This window comes from Otolemur garnettii, unplaced genomic scaffold (assembly GCF_000181295.1).
Source record: "Otolemur garnettii isolate 467f Iridium unplaced genomic scaffold, OtoGar3 scaffold00035, whole genome shotgun sequence".
NCBI lineage: Eukaryota > Metazoa > Chordata > Mammalia > Primates > Galagidae > Otolemur > Otolemur garnettii.
In genome coordinates this window covers 15100084-15123218 of record NW_003852430.1, presented here as the reverse complement: position 1 = coordinate 15123218, position 23135 = coordinate 15100084, and the positions used below count along the sequence as shown (strand labels likewise).

General features: G+C 40.4%; 1 protein-coding gene across 1 annotated transcript in view; it reads right to left on the bottom strand.

Moving 5' to 3' along the window:
- The window catches only part of RIMS1 (regulating synaptic membrane exocytosis 1), a 474428-nt gene extending 451368 nt beyond the window's left edge, over positions 1-23060 (bottom strand). Inside the window, 1 exon segment of the mRNA XM_023513140.1 lies at positions 22897-23060. Coding sequence (XP_023368908.1) covers positions 22897-23060 — 164 coding nt within the window.
- Between the last annotated feature and the right edge of the window lie 75 nt (positions 23061-23135).

The window sequence follows — 23135 nt, the reverse complement described above, 5'->3', positions numbered from 1 at the left end:
ATTTAACAGGAATTATGATAAATAGCAATAAAAAGGTAGAATATTTAATTCTATCCTAATGGTAGTTTATGTCTCAGTATTCCAATTTTGCTTTATTGAAAACACAACAAAACAAAAAATTAAAGAACTTGGGAATGAAAAGAATGGTGAAACATAATTAATGTGGGTTTTAAACACTTGCTTTCAAATGTTTCAATAACAAAAAAAATCTGGAATAACTGAAAAATGTATTAACTAAAACAATGGAAGAACTGTCCTTCCCTCTTTAAAATACACTCTTATGTCCCTTCTAAGTTCACAGACTACAGAAAAGGCAAGGGTGGGTTTCAGTTTTTACACTTATTTCTTCCGATTTCTTCCATTCCTAATTCCAAATTCTTATCCTGACTTGATAGACTAGTTTCAGGATATGAACCTGAAGATTTAATAAAAATTTTATGTCCCTGGGTGAGCAGTAAAAATTTGAGAACACAGGCACCCTTTTTAAAACTGAATACTAGAATTTTGACATTGGTCAGAAGAGAGAATTTCCTCTTTTCAGTAGAAGTACCACTGATTGAAGAGTTCACTTCCAGTAATCTTAAACAGTGATAGGATGAGGTCAAATTTAAGAGATGTCAAAGATAAGGCTAATAGCAAGGTCAAACTCAATTGTAAATCCCCTAAAGACTTTAAATGGGTGGCTCTGGCTATGTGTGTAGACTGATGCACCAGGGCCAGGCAGTCTTTACACTTTAAAGGCACCAACAGACTTTTGACAAATAAGTGCCCTTTAGACTGATATGTGTTAAAGAAATAAAGAAAGCAAAAATTTCAAAATTTTTGCATATTTCAAAGTTATGGTGAATGAGATTTTGTGAGAACAATTCTAGCCTGTTTTTTTAAACAGGTGATCCACGTATTAGAGAAAAATCTTTAATTTAAATAAATGTTTATACTTCCAGTGGTAAATCCACCAAAAGCCAAAGTGTGGGGGATGTAAAGAAAGCATTGCTGTTGCCCACTGGTGCAGGAAAGTGCGTGTGCAACATACAAGCCCTCAACTTAAAAGCAGTTACCAGGTGCATATGATGGAGAGAAAGGTAAGAAAATTGGTTACATGGTGGGCAGGAATCCACTCATCACTCCAAGCCCTTCTGTCAGTTTTTGCACTGGATAAGCATGAGACTGTCCTGTCCAGGTCTGTATGGCTATCACCCACAGGAGACCCCTCCAACTTGCATGAGCCTATGACATTCAGTGAATTCAGTGACACATGGAACATTTTTTTATCCAAGATGCCCTTTAAACATAAGCCAGCTGTATAATCTAGAACTCAACAGAGCTGTATCACTCAATGCACTGCTTGTGTGGGACAGTCTAACTATGGTGTTTGCCTAAGGTGACCAGATTTTAACATTGGTAAAGCAGGACACCATTGAGGGGGGAGGGGCTGAGGGGGCAGGGCCTGACAACAATACAAACTTTGATAAGCAATGCTCGATAATCATTTCTCAACAATTATTTGTTATTATTAAAGTTTAACATTATAAAATTAACAAAAACAATATAAAACTCATATCCTGGTGAAATAGCCACATGGCAGCCGAAACCATATATTCCCTTCCTGTTCTCCCATGTTCCCTAGCTTGTCATTCATTCTTTCCAAAAATCGGGGCTTTTTTAAAACACCACAGGATGCAGGATACGTCGTTAAAAATTGGGACTTTCCCGCCAAAAGCAGAACACAGTTTGGCTCCTTCTGAGCGAATTGTCCTTGCCTAGAAGCAAGGGAGGGAGCCCGTCTCCTTCTGGCTTGCCCAGAAGGTGAGTAGGGACCTTGCCCAGGAGGGGAGTAGGGCGTTTACATTAGCCTTTGCATTTCCAAATGAAGTTACATTAACCTTTTCATTCTCAAATAGAGTTACATTAACCTTTTCAGCAGCCGAAAACAGTATATTCCCTTCCCATTCTCCCGCTGTTCCCTACCTTATCCTGAATTCTTTCCAAAAATCAGGACTTTTTAAAAATGTTGCAGGACACGGGACAAATTGTTAAAAATCAGGACTGTCCCGCCAAAAGCGTCTGGTCACCTTATGTTTGCCTTCAACATTGCTCCTTCCAAAGGGGTTTCTCCAAAGGTAATTTCAACACTACTCAAATTTCACCTCCTATAGTGCCTTGCCTTGAGACCTAATGCCCAAATTAGTTCTAGCTCTATCCCTATAATCTTCATACTGGGAGAGCTTTAGTGGAAAATTCTCTTCCTGCCATCCCCATATCTTCCTCCAACCCTAGTCTCCCTCCCGAAGCCAGATCATAAATCTCATCTCACATCGGGAGGTGGTAGCTCCTCCTAAGTTCTTCTTCACTGCTTGCTAGACTGAAGGATTGTGAAAATTAATTAACCTTTGGCTTACTGTAAATTCTCAAATTGTCAGAGTGTACCTTTTACACACCTTTTCTGGAATGTCATAATTCACTTAGAAACAACCGGGCCAGCTCCCTTTGTCCTTGCATCTGCTTTCTCCTGGAGGCACAGAGTATGTGCGCAAAGGTACTCCAGAAACAGCCGTGCTACACACCGCCACAGACTTAGACAGGCACGAAATATCTCTAAAAACAATGCTGGATTACCAAGGACGCAGAACAGAACAGAGGGAGTAAGGGCTTTGATAAGACCTGGAATGTGAGCAGAAAATAAGAAGTCCAAGTCCTAACATTCGGATGATTTTTCACAGTGACAGTAGCAGGCATTTAGCTGAATGTTGGAAACATGTCCCTAGTCAGCATAAACGCTTCAGTTCATAATCATAAAAGTCTGTAAAAAAGAACTCTAAAAACACAGGGAAACTGCACGGCATTGGTAATAGTGAGTTATCAACAAACAATATGAGACCTTGTGGTTCAGTTAGGAAATTGGAATATTCCACGAGACTGGTAAACATAGTGTGGCCGGGTGTGGACACTGGACACTTTGCACCAATTGGCTACCGCTGACTGTGCCAGACACTATTGTCAGCCCAGGAGGTCCACAGCCAGCACACGGCCTAAAATATGTCCAGTCCAATAACCCACAATATTTCACTGTGTTCCAAAGTTTCCAGAGTCAGAAAAATACACTTAAAACTTTGTTTTACTTTGTTCATTTTCCTCCTATAACAGCGTATTTTTAAAAGAAAGACTGTTCACATTTCCCCTTAAACCTTAGACTGCCAGCTTATCTAACAGACTTTATGTCAAATAGGTCTATTATAAAAATAGAATATTTTTAATATTTTCCTGATCCAGAGAAACTTACATGCAGAGAAGTGTCTCTGTCTAATGTTCACAGACTTCCAGATAGCCTTACTACTAGAAGGTTCTTTCTCACACCAAAATTAACTTACCTCTCCTGCTCTTCAGATCTCTACACACAGACCTGGAGAGTAATGCTGAAATCTTCTGACTACTTTAGAAACACTTTCTAAATAATCAGTGTTTAGAAAGAGGTGAGCTGAGGGAAGGGCAGACATCATGAAATCAACAATATGGGGAGTGCCAGGAAGGGCACTATAGAGTCCAAATTGCATTTGATCAAAGGTTGAGTGTCTACTAAATTTTTTTTTACTGATCCAAACAATATAAATTTTATTATCAGCATTACTAATAATTACAAACTACTTCTGATAATTAAACACTAGCTCTGACATGCACATAAAAAACAGAGCTTCCTGAAAGTTTAATAAGCTCAGCAATAACTTACAGAATCCTATAATTGTTGTTAATTTTAGTACACCTCTGTATTTCCTAATGCAAGCCAGAGCCAAAACATTATTTTAATTAAGCAATTAATTAATTAAAATGAATGAAACATTCTTGAAAACTCAGAGACCCCAGGGGGTTGGATGAGAGAAAATGGAATTAAGACTAGTACTCAGGAATTCCTCACCTAATTTGTGTTTGTGATGTGGGTTTGCCCCAAAGATTTCACAGACTTAGAGTTAACTCTTTTGCATATTAAAACGCAAGTCATAAAAGACAGGCACCAAAGGCACCCAGTGGTATCTGTCACATAGTATTAGTAAAAGACAATGGCACAAACATTAAAAATTTAAGTATGAAAAACTGCAAGGACAGTAGGATCCAAATATTGCTGGATGAGGAAGTCAAGAAGGTTGGGATTAAATGATTTTTTTTAACTTTCTCATTTTACCCTATAATCATCTCTTAGGGGTTTAAATGAATACTCTTTGCAAAACAAACATTTTTACTCATTGACTTTGGCTGTGTGTCTTAATTTTCTAAACAAAAATATATGGTGGTAGGAGAAACACTGTAAAAATGTTAATTACCAGATGAAAAGGTTCATTTAGGCTGGAACAAAACATATTGTAACATCACGCTGAAGGGAAAATAATAGGGGGTGCTCAAACTTTACCAAGGACTGTGCAGCCCACACAGCATCCTCTTCCTTTCTAAATGCGTTCTTCTGCCTCATCCAGTTTACTGTTTTGTCTGAAATGCCTCAGAGCCTGGAAGTAAATGAAATACCTATATGCAGCTGCTCATATAAAGTGACACCCAGAGAGGCCCACTCTTCAAGAGAGGAAGCTCACACGGGGAGTGCCTGTCTCCTATCGGGCACCGCTCCCCTCCACAACACATCCCCTGCAGCGCCCGGGGGAGATGGCACAAAGATTGGATTTATCCAGCAGGGAAGAGCCCAAGGGCCAAACAAGAAAGATCACTCCTCTCCGAAATGACTGGCATTATGGAGCAAGGGTGCTTCATTGCTCTCTTCTGGGAAAATTCCCCACTGAGGCTCTCATATTTCTGTCTCCTGGAAAGAGTAGATTCAAAAGAAGAAAAGAAAGAGGATAAAGTGCCTAAATTGCTACCCGAATCACCCATTGATTCTTAGGGAAAGAAATGAAAACAGCAACTAAAAGCCCAAGAGTCCTCCCTTTGGGGTAGGGGAGGGAAGAGAAGCCCTAGACCCACTTGAATCAAGAGTTCAAAGAGGGAAATGGGGGCACACTGCCCGCCTTCCACATCCCCAAGTCCTCTGACTAATCCTGTGGCCTGAAGATTTAGCAATGCCTGCCATGAAAAAGGCTAACATGTCAGTCAGCCTTCAAATTTGCAGAAAAAGAAGTCATGGAGTAATGCTCAGAATTACAAACTGATTCTTATAAGTCACTGCCGACTTACATATGAAAAAACTTTCTGATTGCACACACATACACACACACCATTCTGGAGTGAACGTTATGGTTTAGGAAATGTTCATTAACTGCTATGGAAAATATATGCCCAAATTATTCGAGTTTCACCAACAAAACCCAAGTCCTTATTACATGCACTGATAATGCTTATGAGTTAAAAGCAGGCGATTTGACATATATGTATACATGCTGTGGGCTAGACCTTGGAAGTGACATTAGATGTTTTTAATAATACCTTTGATAATTTTTGAGTATTTTTATTGTACCTTTGATCTCAGCAAGGATGCAGACCTGTGATGTATACATCTTTTAAAAATCTTGGGAAATTATCCTCAGCACTCCTAATTTTGTACGGAATTTCCGGGGTCGTGTTGAGTGTTCCCCTCTATAAATCCACCTTAGTTAAGCAATATTTTTGAAGAGACTATTTTACAATTCATGTAGCATTTATCTTAAATATATACTCAGAAACACTATTGATTAAATGTAAAAATATGTTCTTTTTTTTAAAAAGGCATTCCTGTACAAAATGTTTGAGTATTCCGACTTGGAGTCATTCCTCCGTGCTACAAACTGAAGATACGGCATTCATTTTCAATGAAGACAGACCACATGAATTATGTACGTAAATCCTCCTGCATTCATCTGAGATTATAAACTAAAGAGGTAAGCCAAAATGTTTCCTTAGTAAGACAACCAATGTGAAGAATTAAATCTGTAAGTATAATGCATGATAAATCTATTCCAAAGGGCCGCTAAAATAAAGTTTTATTACCCTAGTTTGACAAAAAAGCACCCAACTTCTGTGTGTTCCCAAAGCTCAGGTAACTGCATTGTGCAAAAATCGCTACAATGAATAAGAGTATTCTGGCTTAGCACAATGTAAGAACCAAAGCTCCCTTCATGATTCAAAATTCCTTTGTATAGCATCAGCACAGACAGTCCTGTACTTGTGGGCTGGGACATCGCTTATACATTGTAGATGCGCCTTTCTTTATGTACAAAGATATGTGAATACTGGGTGTCAATTACTATTATAAATACATTCAAATTCTTACTATTAGAAAACCACCATTATTATAGCCAAAAGTTGTACATGAGGAGTCTGCTCTTCCCACCCATCACCATTTCACAGATAAGACAACTGAGAGGTTGTAATGACTCAATTAAGATCACATAGTCAGGCTCAGTGCCTGTAGCACAGTGGTTACAGCATCAGTCACATACACCGAGGCTGGTAGGTTCGAGCCTGGCCAGGGCCAGCTAAATAACGATGACAACTGCAACAACAACAACAAAAATAACAGGGTGTTGTGGCAGGCCCCTGTGGTCCCAGCTACTTGGGAGGCTGAGGCAAGATAATTGCTAGGTCCAGGAGTTTGAGGTTGCCGTGAGCTGTGACAGCACCGTACTCTACCAAGGGCGACAGAGTGACACTCTGTCTCAAAAAAAAAAAGATTACATAGCCAGTGGCGGAGCGCTAGATTCAAACCTAGGCCTCTTTGACTCCAAAATCCACATATTCATGTACACCCTTTTGGCTTCGCATAATTATCACTACTACTCCCAGTAAAGAGACTTGACATTAAAGAATCTCTCTTATTTATTAACAGTATTTTATTACACGGTTGTGATATTAGTTAAGTTTGTTTCCCAGTACCATGGAACATTTACTACTTGTGCTATGTAAACTTGTCCAAAAGTATTTTTTTTCTCTATTTTCTTTTCCGTAAAGTAGGGAAAGTAGTAAAAACTCTAGCACTAACTACAGAGGGTCAGAACAAGAGTAAACCAGGGGCATGCGTATACGGAATTCTTGCTACAGGTGCAATGTTACTTGTTGATGAGAATAAAAGGGGTCCCAAAAGTCACCCAGAAAGTCTCCATAGGGAAAATGGAAAACTGCAACTAAATATACCTTTATTTACAGAATAGTCATTATGAAATTTTACAAAGTATTTGCAAAATATTCTCTACATGTGAGTCACCTCTTTGTAAACTTTTACAAAACATTTACAAAATATTCTCTACGTGTTAGTCACCTCTTTGCAAAATTTTATGTAATTAAAAATATATAGATTGGATGAAGAAATCTGCAAAGCTTTAAAAGGAGGGTGTTGGAATATATTCATTTTCAGATATTTCCTTTTGCTGAAGAATCTCCTTCCCCCCCCCCCAAATTGCAAAATATAAAACAGACAAAGGCAGGGATCTGAGAATGACGTGGCAGTAGACAGCTTAGATGCCGGGAACTGGCCCTCCTGGCCTTCTCCTTGTCAATATTACCTCCAAGCACCCTGGAACAACTGCACCAGATACAGTGTGAAGACCAGTCATCTGGGTGACATATAGCTCTTCTAACTCAAATCTCACGTATCTAAATGTTCATTTCTATCTGCAACAAGGTAAATCTTTCAACATCATGGAAAGTAAACTAGTTCCTTCATAGAGGAACTGATAACTTAATTCATAACGTATTTACTCTTAAATTATTCTAACTTTAATTTTCTAAATTAGTGCTCACCAAATGTCCTATGTACTTGGCTACATTTGCTATTCTTTCTTGCACTTGGCACATGGTCTTTGGAAATTCCCCTCCCCCCTCCACGCCATTAGGTTCTATGAGGTAGGCCAATGGTCCGTTTTCCCATGTAAAGAAGGAGGCCTCAGAGTTTCGTGCTCAAAAGAGGCACACACACCAAGGGAAGAGGGAAGGATTGTTCCGGGAACATGGCCTGAATGGAAGGAGGAAATTTTCCGAAGATTAAAAGCCATAGTTGCTGCAAAACTTAAGTCACTGTGTTAGGATGCTATTATTGCATATTTTGAAAAGAAGAAAGAGAGAGAGAGAGAAGGAGAAGGAAGGAAGGAAAGGAAGCACGAAAAGTAAGGAAGGAACAGGAGGGAGGAAGTGAGGGAGGGGGGAAAGGAGGAAGGGAATCCTACAGAGCTAAAGATTCCATGAAAGCAAACTTTTGAAATTAAATGTCCCAAATGAGGTCACTATCTTCTAAAACTCTTACACATTGGGTGGCACCTGTGGCTCAGCTGGTAGGGTGCCGGCCCCATATACTAGGGTGGCAGGTTCAAACCCAGCCCTGGCCAAACTGCAACAACAAAAAAAATAGCCAGACATTGTGGTGGGTGCCTGTAGTTCCAGCTACTTGGGAGCCTGAGGCAAGAGAATCGTCTAAGCCCAAGACCTGGAGGTTGCTGTGAGCTGTGACACCACAGCACTCTACCGAGGGTGATGAGAAGAGACTCTGTCTCTAAAAAAATAAAAACTCTTACATATTGCCTCACAGGCGTTGGCAAGTGCTCTATACAGAGATTGGTGATTTAAGTTTGAAGGTATGGTAAATCCCTAAAAGTAGCCTACAACTGGGACATTCTTGCCAATTGGCATGTATATTCCATTTTGTTCATAAATCTTATATATAAAATCATCTCATCAATTTACTTGATGTTTATCTTGAGACTTCCTTCAATTTTTAGTCAGTTAAGAAATATTAGCTTTCCCAAATTATATATTTTGATTTTCAGCTAAATCATTGAGTGGTTGACCTACCCAAGCTTCTCAAATGTCTCTTTCAAGATTGGAAAACTTACTCCTCCAGATGTCAGGATACTCTTAGCTATCAGACCTCCCTTTGAAAGAGTCCTTTGCTGAAAACATCCATCACTCCCAAGGCCAGATGCCATTCCCCACGCAGCCTGAATCCAGCCACTGGTCCATGCAAGCTATTCCAACTAGTTTCAGAACACTGGAAGGACGGAAGTCTTATCGTACCTGCACTATAGCCCAGCTCCTCCCGCTTTCCAACCTGTTGACATCCCTTCCCACAGAAACATTGATCCTGACTCTTTCAGATTTTCTTGTTCACCCTCAGATTGCCAATTCCCCTCACTCTCAGAACATGAACCAACTCCTACTTGACAGAAAAAGCAGAAACCAATACACAGAAGGTCCCTTATGTTTCTGGTCACAAACTTGCACTGTTCCTCTTCATTTAAACCATCTTCTTCCTTTTTTTCTTTCCACTGATGTTTAAACATTAATAACTTTAGTCCATCTAAATTCCCTTTAATAGAAACCCATACTGGACTTTCCATTCCCTACCAGCTTTCACTGCAGGCTTCTCCTACCCGTGTTAGTCAAGGTTCTTGAAATATTAGTACATAGAAACTACGTGTATTTATTCCCCATCCCCCCACGCTATCTGTTTCAGTCTAGCTCCGGCCCTATGACTTTACACAATACGCTTTCCCTGAAGCCACTGGTACTCTCCTTGTTACTGAATCCAGCTCAGAGTTCTTGTTGTATTTGCTGTCTCAGCAGAATGCCCTTTTAAAAACAAACTCTATTGATTCAGATACAATTCACATACAGTAAAATGCACAGATTTTAAGTGTATCGTTCGGTCAGTTTTGACAAATACACACACATGCAATACACACCCTTAAAAATACAGGGCATGTCCATCCTTCCATAAAGTTGTCACCCATCCCTTTGCCGCCCATCCCTCACACCTGCCACCACAGAGAACCCACCAATCTGATTTCTACCACCGTCGATTACGTTCATATAAATGCAATGATGCAGCCTGCATTATCCGTGTCTGGCTTTTTTTATTTCAGCATGATGTTTTTCAGATTCGTTCACCCTGTTTATTGCTGAATAGCATTTTACTGTGTAAACGTCCTGCAGTTTTTAGTTAATTTCTTTGCTGATGTACACCTGAACTATTTCTGTGTATGGGACATGCGAATAAGGCTGCTATGAACATTTGGATGTCAGTACATCTGTTCGTAAATGCATCTTTTCATTTTTCTTATATACATACCTAGGCGTGGATTTGTTAATTCATAGTGTACATGTATGTTTAACCCTTTAAGAAACTGCCACACATTTTTTAAAATTGGTTATACCATATTACACACTCACAAACAATATCTAAGAATGCAAATCATAGATTTTCATTTTACTTTACATGATTGATTGTTTAAATAAAACAAAACACACTTCCTCCTATATAAGGCTGGGAGCAGATGATCCTATTAATCCTAGCATAATGCCTGGCATATCATAAGTGCTCAATATACTTAGTTTCAAGAACAAAAGAATGGGGGGCATTCATTTTCTTTGGTCCTCTGATTATTTTAACTTCTAAAGCGAATCGCATTATTTGGCCAGTTGGTAAATCACCAGGCCACGGATCAAGGGCCTACCATTAGTTCAATTAGCTATGACCAGGGGAGGATTATATGACGTAAGACATCTTCCAGAATGGCCACTGAACTAAAAGTTATAGGAAGAGCTGTGTGTACAGAAGGTAACACAAGACAGGCCTGGATGGTACAAATTCTGTACATGAGATCAAATTAACTTTCTTTAAAAAGACTTTGTAGGAAGAATGTTTTAAGTCTTCAGGTGTGTGGGTGTGAGAGAACACAGCCTGTGTGGACACAGGGGAGATGGGAATGTGTGTATGTGCACGTAGATCTAAGTTCTTAGATGGATATGTGAGCAGTCACTCTGCCCTTCCCACCAACTCTTTCCCTGGATCGCTGGCCAAGAGTTAAAATCGAACCTCCAAAATAAGAGGAAACAAACTCTCCTCCCCAGAGTGAACAAAACCAACTGACTTTTCTAAATAAAAATCGAAAACATTATTTTAATATGTACATAATTCAAAGGCATAAAAGGAAAATATTTGGAATCATAAATAAATTACTGCATATTGAAATGGTATCTTTCACAGAAGTAGTAACATTAAAAATAAAATGATCACAATTAAGAAATAGTGATACAACTCAAATATAATTGGAATAAATAGCCTTGTAAAGGGAATCTTTAAATAAAAAAAATTCTTAGTCCCTGGTAATAATCCACTTACTTTGAATAATAGTCAACATAACCAAATTCAAAATCAACAAAGTAATTAGAAGTTCCTGTGGTGTTTTTTATAACAGGATATAATCTTAAAGAGCAAGCAAATCAAAGCAGAATTGAAAAAAATTAATTGTTTGAATGTGTTGGTAGTTAAAATGGAACCATGTGGAGAGAGAATGACAGTGGAATAAAACACTGGGCTAAGACATAGGAGACCTGGAGTCTTATCCAAAGCTCTCTCACTAAGAATAAAAACCAGAAAGAGTCTCTGGGCCTCAGTGTTTTCTTCTGAGAGTTGGAATAAATCATTGGTGACTGCCAACTCTTATCAGTTGATGGCCTGGGGCACTACAGTCAGAAAGGTTCTGAGGCATCTACGCTTCTTAGTAATGCTTTTCTAGGTAGGGTGTTTGCATGTGAAATCAGTATTTGCCAGGTCTGGCCTAGACAGTTACTAAGTCCATCTACGCCCAACTCAGTCCAGCTCTGAATTGCAAAGGTTGGTGGTTGTGTGTCCTGTGCACACGGACTGTACAATTTAGTTCAACAGCACCTGTTGAAGTCCTATCAGGTACTGGACACAGGGCTAAGAATTAGAAAGGCAGGGGCAAGTAATATAAGATAGCTGCTTTCAAAGAGTTTAGGTCCTGAGGATAACTTAAGTGAGATGTATTTTCTAATGCACAATATAACAGTACCATGTTTTTATGGTCATACACATCTAATCTAATTCTAAATATTAGATCAGAAAACATATACAGTACTATGCTTTGAACTGTAACTGAAGTTAGTAATGTTTTAATTCAAATAAAATGTTTCCATTAAGCATGTCTGTCTAGAAAATTACTTTTTAGGTTATATTTACCGTCTCGCACACTGATATACAATGCTGTCTTTCAAAAAGCTGCAGTGGTAAGTCAAGATGGAACAGAGCATCAGAATATTATACTTTAATTTTACCTTGTAATATTCTGTATTCAGTATAGTTTTCCCGGAAGTGCTGGTCAACTTGATTGTCTCAATAACCAAAAGCACTCAGCTCATCCTTTGCTTTTCAGAGTTTGCTGACTGAATTCCCCGGGTGAGATTAACCATCTCACTCTGTCCCATCCTTCTCCCTTAGTTGACTCTATAAGTCGACATCCTCTCAATCCATTCATTTATTCACATACACATTTTTTCAAACGGGCACCTATTCTTCCTATTCTATGCCAAGCTCTGTGTTTACATCAGAGATATAAATAAGTATGATCTTACTGTCAGGACTTTATGCTGAACTGAGAGGAGACTGTTGAGAAAAAAATGCACAGAAAAAAATATTTTTAAAAAAACCATGCACAGGAAACAAATATCAGAATTGATCTGGGAAGAGGTACCAGATGAGGTGTCACCTGAGTTAAATCAAAAGATCAGGTAAAAACTATTTAGATTCAAAAGGAAATTTCTGACAGAGAGGAAATCATAAGGGGATTCACCAATCTGTGAAGTATCAATGGCCACTCCATCTTATAAGGGTATATGTGAATCTTTCTAAATGCAGAATATAAACGTCTTAACACAATAACTAAGAAAATGCCATGAAGGCTATGTTAACCAGTTTGGTGAAAATATTTCAAATTGTATATAAAACCAGCACACTGTACCCCATGACTGCATTAATGTACAGCTATGATTTAATAAATAATAATAATAATAAAAAACTAGTTCAGCAAGACGGTAGCAGAAGGGTGCACAGGACAGAGGAAGGAGGTAGCAAACAGGGTCCAGAGCATGAAGTTTAAGTTTATTCTGAAAGTGAGGGAGGGGTAATGGGAGAGACATAATCAGAAAAACTCCCCTGACAGCAGTGCAGAGGGCAGGTGAGGGCGAGTCTGACTAGTGGCAGGAAAACCAGTCAGGAGGCAGCCGTGTAAGCAGTAACAAGAGTCTACCTTAAGGTTATGACAATGGGATTGGAAAATAGAGGACAAACTCACAGGGTTCCGAGAAGATTCAATCTGTGGGATTTGACAATGATTTGAATAGTGAGTTTTAATGGTAATGCTACCTACCCACACGGGCAAAGGATAAAGAAAAAACATCAAAAATTTAGATGAAAGTCAAAAAATTTATAACAGGTCACAATAAGTTTGAAGTGACTATAGACACCCAAGGAGAGAATATTTAACAAGTGTTTAAGTACATGAGTCCAGGATTTGGTAGGAAATTCTAATAATACAGATTGTGGAATCATTGACATATCACTATCCTTGAAGCTATTGTTTGGGATCAACCATGAAATCCATATTAAATGGGAGGAATAGAAGGTAGAGGGCAGGATGCGTGAAAAGACGAACATTTGATAGTCCAGTTTGGTTTTTTTCCTCTTTCACTGCATATGGGCCTCCTACAACCTTCAGCTATGCTACCTTTGTGAATGGCAAGGACAAGATAGCCACTTGACCGCTTATCAGTCCTGGCTGCGATTCATAGTGACTATTACAGCTCAGGCCTTGGGAGCTAGCTCTGCAGACCAAGGGACCCCTTTACAAAGCCTATATCTGGAGCAAGACTCAGATCACACTGTCTTTTGAAGACTAGCATCAAAGTTTTACTCCAGGATGGTTTATATCGGGGGCTGGATCTGACCCAAAGATACACATCCATAAAGTGAAAATTTCATTCTCATTATAAAAAGATTTTACTGAATTTTATTTTTCAAAATTACATTTTTATGAAAATCGCTGTGATGATCACAAAGAATGTCAAAGTAGAATCTCTTTACAATTTTTGCTGTTACCAAATTTTAATATCCAGAATAAAGGAGACTGCTCATTTCACTAGCTCCTTATTTCAAATAGCAGGATGGAAAATGTCTCCATTTTTCCCCAAGGGGAAAAAAGTGTGTGGGGATGAAGAAAGAAGTCTTAAGCTCCAATATATTACAATACAGAGATAGCTAAGGAAGATAAATCTGCTAAGCTGTGTGAAATATAAAAGGAAAAGCCATTTGGTTACTTTACTTTTGTTTTCATTACTTTCTACCGGCACACTAAGTCCTCCTTCTGACCCGGACAGAACCTCCAAATACGGACGTATGCTACATGATTATTTCGAGAAACCTGACACATTGATTCATACATACCTTAGATACTTCATGTAAAATCTACCTAATTTTTCCAAAACGTAAGCCATATAGATTAAAAACAAAGGAGCTAGCCACCTTATTAAAGTGTTTCCTGTTGCATTTGTTAAAAGCTAAGTTTAGGTAACAAGACTGATAATGTGGCACACAATGCTTTCGCTCTGGTGACATGCAACCTTAAAATATAAATTTGAGATTAAGAATAGTATTCAAATATTGATTAATACTGCTGTAAGTGAAGAAATGTAAACTGGAAACTAATCAAACAGACTACAGAAAGTCTAGCAAACACAGCAAGCCAACTTCATCAGTAACTACTACTATATTAGTTCCCACTTACTAATATGCTTATTATTCATGAGAGTCCATTAAAAGAAGCTAAATAGTTTGAGACATTTATATGACAGTACAGATAATTGGTTTTCAACTCACATACATTTCCTATGTAAATATGATAGCATTTTCCAGGCAATGATTACCTGGTATAATGAATAACACACCAAAATATACTAAATAATGTATAAATCACATTAATAACAGCAATAAGCATATTGTAATATTTTCTATATTACATAAAGGTATCTGTTTAATTCATCATGCTTCTTTAAAATTGCTAATATTCTAATTAAATGCATTGACTACTTATAAATGGCATGAAATTATTTTCTATAACATTATCTTATTTTACTATGTAAACTTCAGAGGAATAATGAAAATATTACAAATTGTGTGAAATTACATTCTGTAACGTTACCTTATTTTACTATCTAAACTTCAGCAGAATACCAAAATATTACATTCGAAAATCTATTTAAATGAATTCTCACACATTAAATATATCTTCTCTAAACTGCAGGCTGTTCTTTGCAAGGCTCAAAGGAGAATTTTCATGAAGAGAGTCTTGCATGCACTTGCAATTCAGAACTACTATTATTTGAAAAATGTTTTGAAATTTTAAATTCAGCTTTGCCATGAAAAGTAGCATTCCACTGAGACTCCAAAAAAGATAACACCTCATTTTCAGCAAAAGCATCCCCAATTACCAAACAATCATCTTCAAGACTCTATTTCCATAACTGGTTTGCATTACCTATGGATAGGGCATATCAAGACTGTTAATTGCTTGATTATTTTTTAAGTTTTAAATGAGCAACTTGAAGCAGAGATATCAGAACCTATAAAGAGAAAGACACTATAATTTGTCATCCAGATTTAGGACTCAAAATTGAGAGAAAAGGGTACTACCCATAATTACAGCAGGAATAAGGGCAAAATCAACATGTCCAGTCACCTTCCTTTTAAATAATTCTGTTTTATCTTTAAATAAACATTCACATGTACAGGAAGTGTTTAGAAGATAACAATAGAAGCAGAAAAATCTTAAGTCAAATCTGTAGACTAGTCCTCGCTTGCTGTCCACAGAAAACTGACCTATTATATGGCAAAGTAAGTATATATAAACCCATACAGGCGTCCTCAAACTACCATCCGCGGGCCACATGCAGCCGCCTAGGACATTTATCCGGCCCGCCAGGTATTTTTGCCGCCACTGCCTGTCGCGCTTAGCAGCCAACTCATCCCGGGGCCCGCAGTCTGGCCCTCCAATGGTCTGAGGGACAGTGAACTGGACCCCTGCTTAAAAAGTTTGAGGGCCCCTATGTAAGAACATGAGAATGTACATGCAGAAAACCTACGGTGTCCAGTACAGAATCTTAAAAAGTTCACAAACACAAGGGCAGCACCTGTGGCTCAAAGGAGTAGGGCGCTGGCCCCCTATACCAGAGGTAGCAGGTTCAAACCCAGCCTCAGCCAAAAACTGCCAAAAAAAAAAAAAAAGGTTCAAAAACATGTACAATTTATTATATCACTCAACAGTCACATGGCATGTAAGAAAAATTACTTCTTGACAAGTATATGGCCCCTTAATCAGCTAATTTTGAAACTAAATAATTTATTAAACCAAATGACACTAAAATCATCACTTTTCTTCTCTAATTTTTTGCTAGTAAAATATATGAAGAAATTACCCTAAGCTGATTTCTCTTTTCATTTTTGAATTAGGGTTGCCTTTCAGATATTTTAAACTTTATCATTTTGCCCACATTGCTTTTTGTGCTAAAATCATTTATGAGCTATTTAATGAGAAATAGGGAAGAGTAATAAAAAGGTAAACACAACCTTGGGCCAAGCCCTGGGCTTATTTTGCCTTTTAACTCCTTGCCAAAGCCTCACACCGGTAGCTGTAACCCTGCCTGACTGGATTGCTAGCATGATACCATGGCTGGGCCCCTCTCCAAGAGCTCATCTGTCTCCAAAAACCCTAGTAGCTTCAAAAATCATAGGAAAAGATGATCTTCATATTTTGCTATAGTTTTGCTACAGTTTAACGTAGTGATGCCACCTTCACTGGCTATGGTACTTTGAAGGATAAAATGCCTCCACTATCATGTTCAAGAATCATAAATTTGAAGGGCAGACATTACAAATTCCACTTTAAACAGAATGAAGCTGACGCTCGCATGGGTCACAATATGCCTCTGTTCAGACCTATAAAGTGATAGTGGTAAGACCAGAATCCGGTCAAGGGTTCTATTCATCTTTCCAACGGTCACCTCTTTCTGATCATGGCAGTCCCCAAACCAGGCTGTACGCCGAGGATTCTCTTTTTATTCTACCAAACAGCCCGATGCCTGGCCTGACTTTAACACCTAAAATGATGGTCTTATTGTTGAATTTAAGCTCATATGAAGCTCATATGACATTTTGTGAGAAACAGCCTACCTAGTTAATAAAATTCAGAGCTACCGTGGCAAGCTATGACAACGTCACGGTGGAAGAGAATGGTGGGAAATTACTAAGGCATTAGGGAGCCCTGTCAGCAAAAAAGCCAGCAGGTGAGGAAAGCCTCAGGTGCACACAGGGTTAGAGGTGTGTGTGGCCAGCACTGGGAGCACAGACAGGGGGACTCAGAAGAGGGTGGAAAACGCCACCAGCCACGTGAAGTATTTCCCTTGCTCCTGTGAAGTGCTGTTATCCAGATTCTAGGGTAATGAGCAAAAGGTCAGGAAGGTACCTTGCTAGTTCTAGAAATGTCGCTAATATTTGAAAACCAATAAACACTGACAGACTGGACTTCTCATCAAGAGATGAGCCTGGCATGAGTAAAATTCATAAAGCAACCAACCAAATGCCTGTCACAGACAGTAAAAGAGTGAAACAATCCCAATACCCATCAGTGTGCCTGGGTTCTGAGTTTCCCACTCTCGCTGCCACGTGCCTCAGACAACTCACTTCAACTCTGAGGACCACCTCCGATCACTGGACCAAATAAAAAAGGTGTTTAAAAACAGAAACCGGTCCACAAAGATAAATGAAATGCAATACAATGCATTTTTAATCCAAGGTACAGCAACTTCATCCATCAGCTTATTACTAGTCTGGGAGAACAATAATATGATTTCAGGAATTTATTTATATTTGTTATCTTTCCAGGAAGCTCACTACACAGGTTTACATAAATTGTTCTCCCCATTTAACAAGATGAGCAAAATAATCTTCCCAAGATGTTGTGTTTCCACTATCCAAGCCCACAGTAGCACATCCAACCCACACTGGTTTCCATAGTCTTCTTCTAATTTAGAGCTCTACTTACTTCAGGGATAGTGTCTTTCTCACTTCTTATTAAGAAAGAACGCACGCAACTGAAAGGGAGTCGAGATGAGCTGACAAGGCTGTGGGCTACTGGTTATGTCTCTTACTCTCCATTCTTCTGAATAGCTCCTCACAGCCTTCATTTCCTAGGCTGCTTTTTTCTCGGTTTTCTTCATGAGCAGTCGAGAACTCAACACTGGGCATGCACTTCTACTATGATAGATTTGTGCTGAAAGTGGAAAACTCTGCTTGTGTTCAGGGTCAACCTTCCCTAAGTTCAACCACATTCATACAGGGTGTAAAGGTAAAACATTCTCTGAGTGAGATCCTGAGTTTTCTCCCAGGTTTTCCTGCCTAACAGCACCTGAGAACAGGCAGACACATTTAACACACTCGTTTCTTTTTTCCTTTTCCTTCTTGCCCATCCCTCCTGCAGCGATATAATTTGGGGTATGAGATATGAAGATCTTCCCTTATCCCTCTCCGGTTTCTCCTCATCTGCTGTCCCTCTTTTCCCAGTTACTGCCTGAGGTTTCTCCGAACAGGCCTTCTCATACATTTCAGGCCACAGCGTTATACTTGTTTGGAGGAAGACAAAGGACAAGGAAAGCTGAAGTCACAAAAACTCTACTTCTGCTACTTCCTATCTCCCCTCCATAAAGGAGGTAGCTAAAGGAGTGACTGGAAGGCCACCTGCTAAGAAAGGAGAGAGGACCCCACTTTGTAGACATCAATTTATATAGTGGGTTGTGGGATTTGTAAGAAAAATAGAACCTCATACAATCAGAATTTAGTTTTCTTGTCCAGGTCTCCACAGTAGGTGCAGAGCTAGAACTAGAACCCAAAACGACTTGGATCTAAAGTGAATGGTCTTTCCCCTATACCAGTGGTTCTCAAACTGTGGGTCACGACCCCTTTTTAACAATGAAAATACACCGTGGCATTAGGAAGGTTGAGAACCACTGCACTATGCTATGCTGCTTTTTATTGTCTTCAAACTGGAGACAATTTCCTTTCCATCAACTGACAGGAACCCTCTATTAACAGGGGCGGGTGATATTCCAGGCCCTCCAATGATCCGCAGCTGATCTTCCCAATCAGCCCAGCCTTTTGCCAAACCACTGCTCTGAAACTGAGGAATAAGGAAAGACCAGAAACTCATTTAGGGAAAAGATAAATGTAACAGAAGTTTCTTCCTGATAGACAGTGTAGTAGTGGGGAAACTACTTGTCTTAGACTACAAGATCTGGGTTTGAATCTGGATTGGGCCATGTTATGTGAATCATTTTAAGATATTACTAAAATTCTCTGAGTGCAATATGAGGATTTAGGAGTGACATGACCTGAATTACCTTACACAGATATTATGAGAATCCAAATATTTACCCATATATTAAATGTGATTATAATTCAACTATTTGGCATTTAGATGAAATAACTTAGAATAATGGCTAACATGAGGTAGATGTTTGATAAATCCTAGTTATTTTAGTTAATTATTCCAATATGTTTTCAATTCTCATCTTCAAACCATCCCTTTAACTCTACACTTCTATTTCTTTTCCTCTTCTCTGCTGTTCTCTAGCTCCCTTCTCGATGAAGCTGTTATATAAAAGGAATAAGATTTTGGATCTAATGAGATCTTCTCTGATTTAGGTTTCAGATAATGCAGTTTTCAGCCCATGTAATATATTGACTCAAGATGTCTAGTGACAGGTACTTGAAGGAGTATTCATTGAGAAAGTTAAAGTTAGGTTTCACAAAGCCTCTAGGACACACAATCATACATTCTCATTCTCTCTCTCTCCCTCTCTCTCTCTCTCACACACACACACATGCACACACACGGGAAACACTATTAAGATTAAGACCTTTAATTTGTAGATAATTAAATCAATCATTAAATGTAACTTAATGGGACTAAACAATTTCTAGTTATTTGGGAATTATATTTAAAATTAGTGCACTTCACCAACACAATGAATTTATTTTATGGTAAAATACTTTCAATTTCAAGTAAAATATTTCTAAAATCTTGATGTGAAAGTTGCTCATTGTTTTCCATTTATACATATTTAAAGACATTCTCAAAACCAAAGTCAAGTAGTAATTTCCAATCAAGGCTGATGAAACTTGCAAATACATTTTAATTGATATTGGATAATGTTGCCTTGGCATATTCACCTATTGATTTTCTAACTTCTACTAATGCTTATTTTTATACATTGTTAAAGGAGAGAGCACACATAGTAGGTAGCTCAAGGATATGGTTCTGCATCAGAAGTGAACTTTAAACCTAACTGCTCTGTTACCAGAACTTTAGCTTTATAAGTCCTTTTGTGAAATCAATTTCTCAGATGTGTGATATGATGACCAAGCACTACCACAAAAACTTTTCTCTTATTTAACCAATATTTAAAGCCCTGTGAAAAGCACCCTTTCAATTTATTTTAAAGTTTTTGAAAGGCCACCATCTATGACTATGTGTCATTAAGTCCCCATATATGTATATAAAGTGTTGTTTGAAGATCCCTTATGATCCCCAGTTTTTAAGACATAAAGTGTCCCCTAGAAAAAAAGTTCAGCTCAGTTCCACTAATTCCAGACAATATGACATGCTTACATGACAGCAAACTGGGATTCCAAACACTCACCAGTCCATCACTGCACAAAAGGCCAAGACATTAGCAGAGGAGACTGATGGATAAAGTTAATATAGAGGTCCAGGATTACAGAGGGCTGTTGTATAACAGCATCACATATGCTATCTTGTGAATCCATGCAATAAAGGAACAATATTTGCAAGCAAGTGGAAAGCAGTCACAGGAAAAGCAGTGGAAAAGATATGTTCGACACAGCAGTTGGACAGTGCTCCTAATTTTGATGTGTCCACTTAAGCCCGTATAATCCTATAATTGCCATTCTTTGGCAGTTAGCAGGTTTGGAATTTTGTTCTAAAACTCATCCATTCCCATTTGAAATCCCTCACTTGAAATCCATGCTTGAAACAGCCAGTGAAGAGGTTTGACGGCCACTACTTGCACTGTGCTTCCCCCTTCCTATTCAGACTCTGTCAAGCAGAAGCCCATATTTTCCAGTAGCTGCTGGAGGCCTCCATCCACCTGCTGTCTGCAGCAGCAAACACCAAAAGGAACAGCAGCAAACCTGTAAATCCTGACCAGCAGAAAAGGTGTTCAGGACACGTGGCAGGGGCTGCAACCAGTGAGGACAGACAGACTGACACCCAGACAGACAGACAGCAGCACCATCAGACACCATCCATTACTTCCAGCCTCAGAAGAGGGGAAGCCTGCAGCACTAGGGACGTCATTCTTCCACTAGGGACAGACAGCAGATTAACAAGGGTTCTGCCTCCTGCAAGCCAGCAGGCTTAAAGTATTTGTTTTTTGGATGAGAAGGAGCAGGGAATCAGAAACCTGCTGCTTTTTATAGAACCAGGCCAGCCCTGGCCTTCTGAGTTAATGGCCCTTTTCTGAATGCACAATGAAAGGCAGGAGGGTCTGGATTTTGACTATTTTAATGTGGCCCTGTACCCACATCTCTCCCTCAACAGCCCCCATCATCTGGGGGGCAGCTGCACGGTTCGGGGACCCCTCAGTTTGTGACTGCAGCCTCTGTTCCTTCCTCCCCTGGGAGGGACTGCTGCACTGAGGGGAAGGGAGAGAACCCTCTGTAGCAGCACCTTCTCTTCAGCAGGAGGCAATCCTGGGGCAGGGGGAGAGGCCAGCGAACTGTGCGCCCTGCCTGGGTGTCACCGGTGCTCCCTTCCTACCCCTTCCTTGCTATCAGATAACTCCAGATGCAACAGGTTCCCTCTGGCTCTTCATGCCAATCCCCTGCCCCCTGAAACACCTCACACCCTATGAAGGGAACGCCAAGAAACTAGTCCCATTTGGGGCCTTTGCATTCCCCTGCCTCAGCCTGGAAAACTTTCCTGAATACATGAAGACTTTCCAGGGAAGGCGGGGTTCAAGTCCCCTTCAGCTCACTCTCTGGGCAATGCTAAGGAGGGAAAGCTCAGCCTCTCTGCCAGCTGCCGGAGAAGTAGTTTTGTCTGAGGCAAGCAGCAGCACAGTGCCACACACTCCTGCACCACTAGCAGTGAGCCCCAGAATCTCCCCATCCCCGGGAAAATGGGGAACCAGACCGAGATCCCTCAAAAGGGTGATAGGCTCTAAAGAAACGGGGTGCACGCAAACACTCCATCCCTCACTGGACTGCTCCCTCCAGGAACCGAGCAGGCCCCAGAGGTGTCTCTTGGAAACCAGGAAAGAGGAACCTCTATTTTATTCAGGCCAGAGTCCTCGTCAGCTCCTTCCATGATTAAAAACTTTGTATTGCCATTGGCATTTCATATGGGTAAGAAAATTCGCCTTCACACAGGTATTCTGTGCAGAAGACTGTGAATAAAAAAGGTTAAAGCGGAGCTGGGGAGGCAGTTACCAAAGATGGCAACTGCCCAAAAAAAGACCCAACCTGATCTGTGAAATGAATGAGTAGCAAAATGAACACTAAAAATAAGCGTTTTTATTATATAAATACAGGCACTCTTAAGCGGGGGCAGGTAACCTCGACCTGCTAAACAACTCGAAAAGAGAAGAGGAGCTGTCCTCGGCACCTCCTCATGCCGCCTCCCCAGTCTTGCGATCACCCCCGCCACCTAACCTGCTCCCAGCCCAGGGGCCTTCCACTTGGGGCGTGGGGAGGTCTGCGCTTCTCAGCTTCCGTACGCCCCACCGGCAGGGTGGCCCCTGTCCACTCAATCCTCCTCTGCACCCCACTCTCCGGCCAGCCTCTCCCGGCTCCCGGGTTTCTGGCCGTGGCGTCCCCTCCTTCCTCCGGCCCCCTGACCTCTTCCCTGCTCAAGCCCAGCGCCCCCGGCCCCAAAGCGGGGGCCGCCGCCCGCACCCAGCGTACCGGCCCGCCCCTCCCCCACACTCAGCCGCGAGGACGGGGTGAGCGAGCGGTGCACGGACGGATGGAGGCACCGAGGCACGATGGCGCGGCCGGGGGCGGCTTACTTGAGCATGGCCTCTTCTTTCTCCTCCTCCTCCTTCTGCCGGTCCATCACTGCCATGATAATGTTTCTCTCCTCCTCGGTCAGGTGGCTCAGGTCGGGCAGCTCTTGCATCGGGGGAGGCACCGTGGGTGGGCGAGGACCGCGGGGCCCCACGGCCGAGGACATCTTCGTGGCCTGCCCGCCCCCTCCGCCCGCTCGCTGGCTCTCACCTTTCGGGTGCACGCCCGGCAGCTGCGCCCC